Genomic DNA, 9726 nt, shown 5'->3' on the forward strand with positions numbered 1-9726 from the left:
CAGGTCAGCAGATCAGCTGCTCTTGGAGGTACCGAGAACAAAAAGGAAGCTCAGAGGGGACAGTTTTAAATTGTATGTTTTTGTTTTTAAACCGTTTTTAATCACTTTTTATTATGTTGTTGTTTTAATGTACAGCACTTTGTATCAGCTGTGGTTGTTTTAAAGTGCTTTATAAATAAAGTTGGTATGGTATGGTAAAACTCTGCCGAGTTTAGTGGCACTCACTTTTATTTACTCAGTCGGTTTGTTTTTTGCTCTCTAAAACACCTGACAAGTTTATACACAAAAGTCATCTCAGTAACTCTGGCTGTATTTAAAGTGGCCCTAAAGTGCAAAATACTAAGATTTTGAACAGGACACATGCACAATAGAAAGACAAAGGCCAAACACCAGTTTTAGTGTTACTCCTATCTTTACATTTACTCCATGGCTCTTATTTTGAAAATGCAGGAATTGGAGATTAAATTGTGACATGATATCCTTCAATAAGTTATACAGATTGAATGTCAACATGTCTGTTTATGGTGTATAAAACTAGTAATCAAGCCTACGACAGACGTCAYTGTTTTTCCTCATTGAAATACAATACTAAATGTAACACACTGAAATAAATCAAACTCTATGTAACTATTGCTTTAGGCCAGTAAAAAAAGCAGTGTAATTGAGAAAATACTTACATTTTAGTTTTTTTATGGCAAGCACAGCTCACGCTTTAAAGTAAGCCCCTGAAAAWTCGACATTTTGAATTGTTAAAAAGCCCCTTCACAGTCTCATTACGTCACAAAATGGATTGGGACACTTTCCCCCCAAGCATGAATGYATAAGTAAGGTAAGGGAAAGGACTAAATTATAAGGAAAATGGGGGAAAAGAGGGTTCAGCCAGAGTCCATAAATATAGGAAGCCCCCCCACTGAAAATATATTTTCAAAAGTGCAAAATTCAACATTTCAATAAGACCTTTCTATAAAACAATGCTACAAAATAAAATGATTAAATGATAGAAAACCCATTAAGAACAACAAAAGCTCYTCTTTCTGTGAACTCCTTACATTTTGCCAGTTTAATTTACGTGTGTATTCTCCACCCGGTGACACTGTAACCTCCACTCATTCTGAGTACCTCTCGAGTGATAAGTCATCTTGAATCAATTACAARGACTATTAGCTCCATCTGAACCCTTCCCAAACTCTGCTCATTGTCATTTTGTGGAGCGTGCTACAAGGTTAATGCATAATTTGGCAGACTGGGATTAAAAACCTAAAAAAACAGACACAAATGATTATATTAAATGTTTAAACTCCTCATCAGTAGTTCAGAAGTGACTATAAGAGGAAGCTTGGATAAATTTGCTCACTGTTCAGATGAGCCAGTTTTTCTGGGGAGTCCTCATGWTCTGTAGGTGCAGGCATAAGTTAATTGTATTATATGGTGTTATGATAATTATTTTTCTGTTAAACTGGATGCCATTAAAACAGCTCGAGTCGGGGATGTGTTAGCTCTTCTCTAATTAATAGATTTCATTAATGTTATGTCTGGAAGAATTACTTCATTCATAGTTAATGCCTCTCTTCTGATTTAATCACTTCATGGCAGAGTCAATGCTGATAAATGCGATGCGCTCCATTGATTCTTGTAAACAGTCTCCATTCCAGCTGCATATCTTCAAATGCTTTCTTATTATTGTGCATGTGGAATAAAGACATGCCGACTAAATGCTTGTGTGTTATAGTTTAATACTGCCTCTGGCAAGTTGTAATGAAGTAGTTGATTTTATTAGAAGGGCTTTAATGTGGTGTAGCAATCCTATTTTTAGCTCCCTGCTGGAATGCTCGGATTTGATGGAGTTGCAGAGTGCTGAGTTTGCACCAGCAGCACTCAGCCTGAGATGGACTCATTGCGGCAGACTGTACGAGCAGTTTCTGCACGCAGACTCCAGAGCGGTGCTGCCTCTTGTGGAGGAAGAAAAATCACAACAAAGCCAGACTGTACTCTGTGAATGAATGAAGCACTGGCATTTGGAGCCATGCCCGGGACGAGAGATGCTTAGTCTGTGATTCTGCCTCGCTGAGCCCAAGTTACTCTCATGATTGATAGTCGGAGGCTGGTTCTCCATAATAAGGAGCTGGCCTACTTTTTTCCAAAGAGGCAGCCAGTGTTCCTGATGACCTAATGATGCAGAGAAACGGTTTTGATTTTACGGAAGGGTGGGACCGAATTTAAGACGATAACAAATAAAAAAAAAATTGGCCCAGATTGTTAAATAAACTTTACAGCAGCATGTTCTCTACTCACGGTTTGGTCCCGCAGGCTGTTTTTATTACTCCTAATGTGAAATCTCTTCTCCCACTCAGGGCTTTTTTCCTCGATCAGTCCAATGTGCCACCGAGCGCTGCTCCCAAAGCTGCCCTAATAGATAAGGTAAGTAAAATCAACCTTGTTCTACAATCACAATATCATACAATTAAGAATGTAAGATTTGATGACTCAACATGCATGAAAGTGTACGAGAATGCAAAATTGAAAAAGCATCAGGGTTTGAAAGAATTGACTTTTAGTTTTAAGGAGTGGAACTCGTTCTTTTATTAAAGTTCTCACTGAAAACCTCTATCGCATATAAACATAAAACTGAATTGATTGAGTAAATATTAAATCAATCTGAAAGAAGCCCTCGAGTGCTTTACAACCTTCAGGCATGTTTATTCTGAAAACCAGTTTTTCGCTGTCCTGCCCTGACGTTTCTGCCTTTGGTTGTGTCCAGTTAATGCGGCCCCTGAATGCTCTGGAGAAACTCTACCGTCTGATGGAGAGTTTCATCAGCTGCCGCCGCACTGCTGCCTGTCAGAACACCGCCTGCGGGGCCTCGGGAGTCGGGCTGCTCACTGTGGCTTCTGAGCTCTGCTCCCGTCTGGGGGCCACACACGTCGTCATGTGCAACAGCGGTGTTCATCGGTGAGTATACGGCATTTTAGATGTTATCCGACTCTCTTTGATTCACCTTCGTTTAAGTTACACATTACATTTTTCCCCCCTTTTTCATTTCTGCTGCAGAAGTGCTGCTCTCATCTTTACGGTTTTATACCAAAGTTTCTCCCTCCTTCAGTTCTTCTCGTTCCTCTCAGTTCAGAGGCTTTCTTTACATTCATTAACAGCARGCTTGTTCCTTTGATTTGAGCTCATTGTTTCTCAGTCTAAATTAAGGACTTTAAGTAGACAGGGTACTTAACAGAGGAAGGTGACAGGTCAATTACCGCCATGCTTATTGAATTCTATACACGGCAGCCTAATTCTCCTGCTGCTAAGGGCTCCATTCATCAGAGCATAAGGACAGAAATATCCTGATCGTTTGTCACCCCTGATTCCCAGTTCCTACTTTCATCTTCTTCTCTCCCTCCCACCCCACCCAAACATCTCTCCGATGCCCTCTTCCTTCACTCTGTGACAGTTTCCATATCTTTTTGTTTGAGTCACACACACACACACAGAGCCTCACACACCTGTTCGTCCATGCGTTCACTGTACATGACTGATTGCTTGATAAAGTGCTGCAGAGGGAGCCGCCCGCTCGCCTGAGCTCTGATAGAAAGTTCCTGTCTGGGCAATGAGTTCTCCTTCTTTATTAACCCACAATCTTCTGTGTGTATATCTCCCCGGGTGTGTCTCTGCAATTACACACGATGGCTACAATTCAGGTGAAGTGTACCATAATAGAGCAGGTGACAAGTACTCTCATATTTAGGGTTATTTKTGCACTGGCTTTCACCGTTAAACTCTGCTTCACCTTCAAAGGCTGCAGAATGAAGAGCGTGTTGCAGTCAAAATCATAAGAGAGTAAATCACAAATATTGGATCCTCACAGTCAGTCATAAACAATGGCAAACAAAGCTCTACAGCCAGTTTGAATTGATAGAACACAAATTCTGTGTTCAAAATGTAAAAATATTACTGTACACAGTGAGAGGAGTAAATGAAGCCATTTTTGGAAAGAGAAACGTTCTGTTGTTAAGCTTGGTGGGAGGCCTCAGTGTCTAATTGTCCCTCTCTTACAATGCTATTATTGCAAGTATGACTCAGCCCTCTGTGAACAATAGGGATAATCAGATTACCAATGATCAGATATTAGGTTGATGATCCTCTGTGAACAATAGGGATAATCAGAGCATTAATGATCAGTTATTAAGCTGATGGTCCTCTGTGAACAATAGGGATAATCAGAGTGCTAATGATCGGTTGTTAGGCTGATGGTCCTCTGAACAATAGGGATGATCTGAGTGCTAATGATCAGTTGTTAGGCCGATGGNGGATAATCAGAGTGCTAATGATCGGTTGTTAGGCTGATGGTCCTCTGAACAATAGGGATGATCTGAGTGCTAATGATCAGTTGTTAGGCCGATGGTCCTCTTTGAACAATATGGATAATCAGAGTGCTAATGATCGGTTGTTAGGCTGATGGTCCTCTATGAACAATAGGGATAATCAGAGTGCTAATGATTGTTTGTTAGGCTGATGGTTCACTGTGAACAATAGGGATAATCAGAGCACTAATGATCATTTGTTAGGCTGATGATCCTCTGTGAACAATAGGGATAATCAGAGCACTAATGATCATTTGTTAGGCTGATGGTCCTCAGTGAACAATAGGGATAATCAGAGTTTGTGTATTCCCAGTAAATCAGTTGTTAGGCTGATGGTCCTCTGTGAACAATAGGGATAATCACGGCATTAATGCTKGTCCTGTTTTGCATGTAAACAAACAGTTTTGATTGTGGTTTGCCCATCATGTGCAGGTACTGCTGAGGCCAAGGCTGAGTTTACTCATCAAACTGAAGGTCTCTCGGAGACAAGACAAAACATTTTCAAAACAGAAGAACTTGTCCAGAGGACTTGCTCAATGTTGTTTATTTTTAGATTTTTTTACGCGGACTATTGAGATGTATCAGGACATTACTGTACACAAATGATTCAACCAAACAAAACTGGAAATTTTTACCACAGGAATGATAAGATACCTGCCAATATTTGTTTTGAAATTCACATTTAGTTGTTTTACAGAGGTGTCAAGTAATGAAGTAGAAATACTCATGTATTTTATATGGTTATTTTTATCTTTACTGGAGTGATTTAGTTTTAAAGACAGTACTTTTACACATTTACTTGAGTAAAAAACTTGAGTTGATACTACTTCCAAAACCCCAATATCTGTACTTCTAGCATAATAAATGTTAATACTTTTGACACCTTTGCTGTTTTATAAACTTCTAAAAAATAGAGAGGCAGAGTTAAGATCAAGACAAAAAGTTAAATGTATGAAAGTTTATGAATGTGTTTTATTTTGATAAGGCAAATTAGTTTTCCAGTCATAAGCCACACCCACATATGCCAATCATCATTTGAAAAGRGAAACTCGGGAAATCCTCTTGAACAGGACTCTAATTTAGTATAAATTTGTTCCTTGAATTTTATGATGAAAACTACTCTTTGAATAACTTTTCTTGTTTTTACCTTGCTATGCAGATATTCAGTGTTATATAAACATTTATACAAACCAAACTTGAGCCCTAAAAGGAGTTATCAAAAGCAGGGCATGCATTTTTCACATTTTTTGCGGGGGGGTGGGGGGCTTCATCTTACTTCCAACTTGGACTTAACATTGTCATGCTGCGTTCCCCTTGCTTCTGCGGCTCGGACCCCTGAAGGGATGTAAATGGTGAGCACACAAACATCGTATTTAATAATTGAAAACCCAACAAACCAGAAGCACTTGATTAGTAATGTGATTATTGCTTTATTAGTGCTGCAGCCTTCTCAGGTTCTATAGATTGGGTTAGAAGCTTGATTGATGAGTTTTAATAACGGTGGAAGTGGGACGTTTTGTGGGGCATCAGCAGGTTGGAGTTTACTCTCTAATTGTTTTGTCCATCATTCTAAATTTGTCTGGCAGCAAATGTGAAAAAAAAACAAAAAAAGGGGAAAAAAATCCACCCCATTTTAAAGATCTAACTCTCCTTGCCTAGACTTTACTTTGGCTTTTATTATTTAAGAACTGTAGATGTAACTACTACTTACTTKCATGCCAACACTTTTTCCCTTTTCCTGTTTCTTTCTTTTATATGTCTTCTCATTTATCAATATGAGAACTCTGGAGAAATACAGACTGTAAATTGGAAATGTGTTGGAACGACACAAAACAGATGGGTATAAATCACCTCTTACTATCTCACCAGCCCTAATGAAACTGGAAACTATGCAGCTTCAGACACGGGGAGAGATTCTGTGCGGTTCCTTCATCCTGCTCCAGCTGACGAGATATTTAAAGATCCACTCGGGGTGGACCCCCCACCCCTCCTCCACTCCACCCCACTTTGCCAGTGTGTTAGAGCTCAGAATGGGTGCTTGAAATATTCTGGGGTGGCCTATATAAGGACATCTTTTGCAGCCCTTTGCTGTATTATCTCTCCGCACATTCTCCAGATGATTGGCGTGTTCATTACGTTTTATCGCATCGTGTCAGGCTGCCATAAAGTTATGCAACCCAAAACTGAGAAGACTTTTAAATCATGATCTAATTGACTTAAAGAAATGACTCCTGGCAGCAATAACTCCCCTACTGCACATTGTTCTCTCAATCAGTGTTAAATCCTACCATGAGAGTAGGAGATAATAACCAAACGGCTCAGATTTCTTTGTACCTCCATGCCAGTGTTATTAAATGAATGCCAACCCGGCAGCTTTGGAACTTTAGACAGCTTAATTTGTTGTGAAAAGACACCGGATCGATATACTAGTGCAGCTTGTTATCATAGAAAGGTCACCCAGCAGCCTTGACGCTTGTCACTTTCTCTAAAGATKTATCCATGTGCTGCTGTGTGTGTGTGCATCTTTGTTAGGGTGTGAAAGAGAAAACTGTGCTACAGATGCAAAGTTAGCTGTATCTAATGAATCACAGGCTGGTGTCAGCACATGTTTTACACACATCACTCACACTTCTGATGGAGAAAGCATATTGCGTCTGGCACAGGAGATTCACTGTCTTGTCCTTGGACCTTTATCCTCCTCGGCACAAGAAGCATCAATCTTGAAAGTCTCCTCAGGAGATGTCAGTCTGCTCCTGCTCAACCTGAAGCGACRTTTTCATCGCCCCGAAGCTGGGTTTTTTTTGGCCTGTTGTGACTGACGTTTCCCTGGACGTGAATGCTGGTGAAATGATTCATTAGTGAGATGAGCAAAGGCCAAACAGAYGGGACATGATGGTAACGACAAGGTGCAAAAGGACCCAAATGTGCTCAAAAAAATATGAGCCTGTTTAAACAAATGTGATCAGAGAAACAGCATACTGTTTGTGGACGAGGCTTTAGGATTCCTGTCGATGTTCATTTCAATCCAAAGATTTTGAAAAGCTGCCAAAAATAAAGTGGTATTGAGATTGTGAGTCGGATGCTTTTGCTTCAGATTCATTTGTTGTACCTAACGAGGATTTTAAAAATATGTTGAGGCATCAGAGAAAATAACAAAATACCATCATTGTGTGATGCTTGTAAAGCATTCACACATTTGTTTGATCCATACATTTTCTTGTTACGCAATRTTTGTGCTGTTTCAACAATTTAAATATCAAAACATTYAGCTCCTTTAGGATATTCTGGCTACGACCTTTGGTACTTCAGCAACGTATATTTTTTAAGATATTTAGCTTTTTCTTAATGAAAATGAATGAAGCTGTCTTCAGCATCCTTAAAATCCCATAAAATGTGCATAAATCTTTACTGCTCTTTCCACCTTTTGTTCTGGTTCTGCTTTTTTAACTTTTTGTGCTGATTTCAGCTTCCTTTGGCTGCTATTTTGCTGATTTCTGTCATTCTGACCTTTTCCGCTTTTCTTCTAATTTCAAACGTTTTTGTGCTGCTTTCAGCTGATTTAAACCTTTAATATTTCTTTTTCTGTCTGTCCGTCCATTTTCTTCCGCTTCTTTTGCTGTCTTTCTGCTAATTTCAGCTGTTATGTTTTTAGCTACAATTTTTGGCTTAATTCACTTTTTTGTGAAAATTTCTTCTTTTTAATGCTTTATTCAAACATGTTCTTTCTTTTGGTGCTTATTTTAGCTCTTTTGGCTACTTTTGACTTTTTTCTTCTAATTTAAGCAGTTTTACGTATTTTACAACAAATTTGAACTCTTTTGAACTCTTTTTCTTGTTTTCCTCCTAATGTGAGCTTTTTTACTCTCATTTCATCTTCTGTCTGTTGAAATGATGACCCATGTTAATTTTAAGGTCACAAATCAGCCATTTTTCCACTTGTTTTACATTCTTTGTCTAAATTTCAGCTATATTCTTCTTAATGTTTTAACAGTTTTGCTAATAAACAGTTTCAGCTTGACTTCAGCAGCTTCCAGCAAAAATCTTTCAGCATTCACACTACACTTAGTTTTCTCTTTTGTTATTGTTGTTTTCATTGCATTTGGTCATCACATAGGGTCAGTCTTTGATGAAGCTCCTTTGTGACCTCCACACATGCAGACAGATTGTGGCTTATGTTTTAGCCTAACCTTTTTGCATGTTTTTCCCTCCATATTTTGGTTGGATCAACAGCTGCACTCTGAGTGTGACACTGGAGCAGGCCATCCTGTTGGCCCGGAACCACGGCCTTCCGCCTCGCTGCATCATGCAGGCCACTGATGTCATGAGGAAACAGGTTGGTGTTTTGCATAWACTCATGTAAATTTCAACTGTTTAATGAACAATCTCTGCTATGAAGATACTAAATCTGTAGATAAGCATCAAAATCTTTTTGTAAAGCAGTTTCTTCTTTTAAAACTTTGGTAATTAAAAAAAAAGATTCTGCTGATAACTTTCCTGGGTCTTTTTTGTGGCTTAACTTGTGATGACAGTTCCTGTCATGAAGTGTATTTTTTAATTCACTGCCCCGTCTCTGTTTCTAGACAACTTGATTATATGAATTTCAAGCTCCGCTGATTAAAATCTAGGTGTAAATTCTTGTGGGGACAGGTGGTTTATAGTCCACTGCCTCCTCTCACACAACTCTTAAGTGTTTCTCTGAAACTCTCTCAGAGCCCCTGTAGGCTCCAGTCACTGACCACTTTGAGAAGGGCAACATAAAAATGACATTATTGGTCTTCAGAGCTTCTTTAACAGCTGTGCCTTCCTGTTACAAGAAATAGGAGGCATATTCATAACCAACAAAATGTTGGCAGAAAGTATTAGTGACTAAACAAACAAATACAAATCTGTAAACGGGGTGTTTTCATGGTTAAGGTGCGTACCACTTAGAACATTTCCCAACAACTTTGTGGTATGATTTTCTCCCATTAGCAGAAATTTCATGGCTCTACTCTTAGAAAGGCCCTCGTTGCTTTAGAAAAAAAAWATCCAAATATCCCTCAAAAAGTAAGATTGAGCATGACTGATTCAGACTTGTCTGAGTGTCTGTTTTGGGTCACAAACTAAATCTCCATCACTTAAGTCACCCCATAAAAGCCTCCAGCCATGACTGGAACTCAGCCTGCAGCTCAGACTCTTTTCTAGTGCCGTCACTGATGGTTATTTAGCTGCTTGCAGTGAGGAAGTTAGAGAAGACGCTGAGATTTTGCAGGACTAGTACAAGGTAAATGGGATTGCGGAGAAGAGGGAATAATTCAGTGTTGCATGCAAATCTGATCTTCGTGTGTGTGTGTGTGTGTGTGTGTGTGTGTGTGTGTGTGTGTGTGTGTGTGTG

At 39.3% G+C, this 9726-nt stretch overlaps 1 protein-coding gene across 1 annotated transcript in view; it reads left to right on the forward strand.

The window, feature by feature from the left end:
* The window catches only part of prex2 (phosphatidylinositol-3,4,5-trisphosphate-dependent Rac exchange factor 2), a gene marked incomplete in the record, with an annotated part of 112041 nt that overhangs the window by 97789 nt on the left and 4526 nt on the right, over positions 1-9726 (forward strand). The window contains 3 exon segments of the mRNA XM_014002299.1: positions 2352-2418; positions 2759-2949; positions 8583-8685. Of these exon segments, the coding sequence (XP_013857753.1) occupies positions 2352-2418; positions 2759-2949; positions 8583-8685 (361 nt within the window).

This window comes from Austrofundulus limnaeus, unplaced genomic scaffold (assembly GCF_001266775.1).
Source record: "Austrofundulus limnaeus strain Quisiro unplaced genomic scaffold, Austrofundulus_limnaeus-1.0 Scaffold12, whole genome shotgun sequence".
NCBI classification, from domain to species: domain Eukaryota; kingdom Metazoa; phylum Chordata; class Actinopteri; order Cyprinodontiformes; family Rivulidae; genus Austrofundulus; species Austrofundulus limnaeus.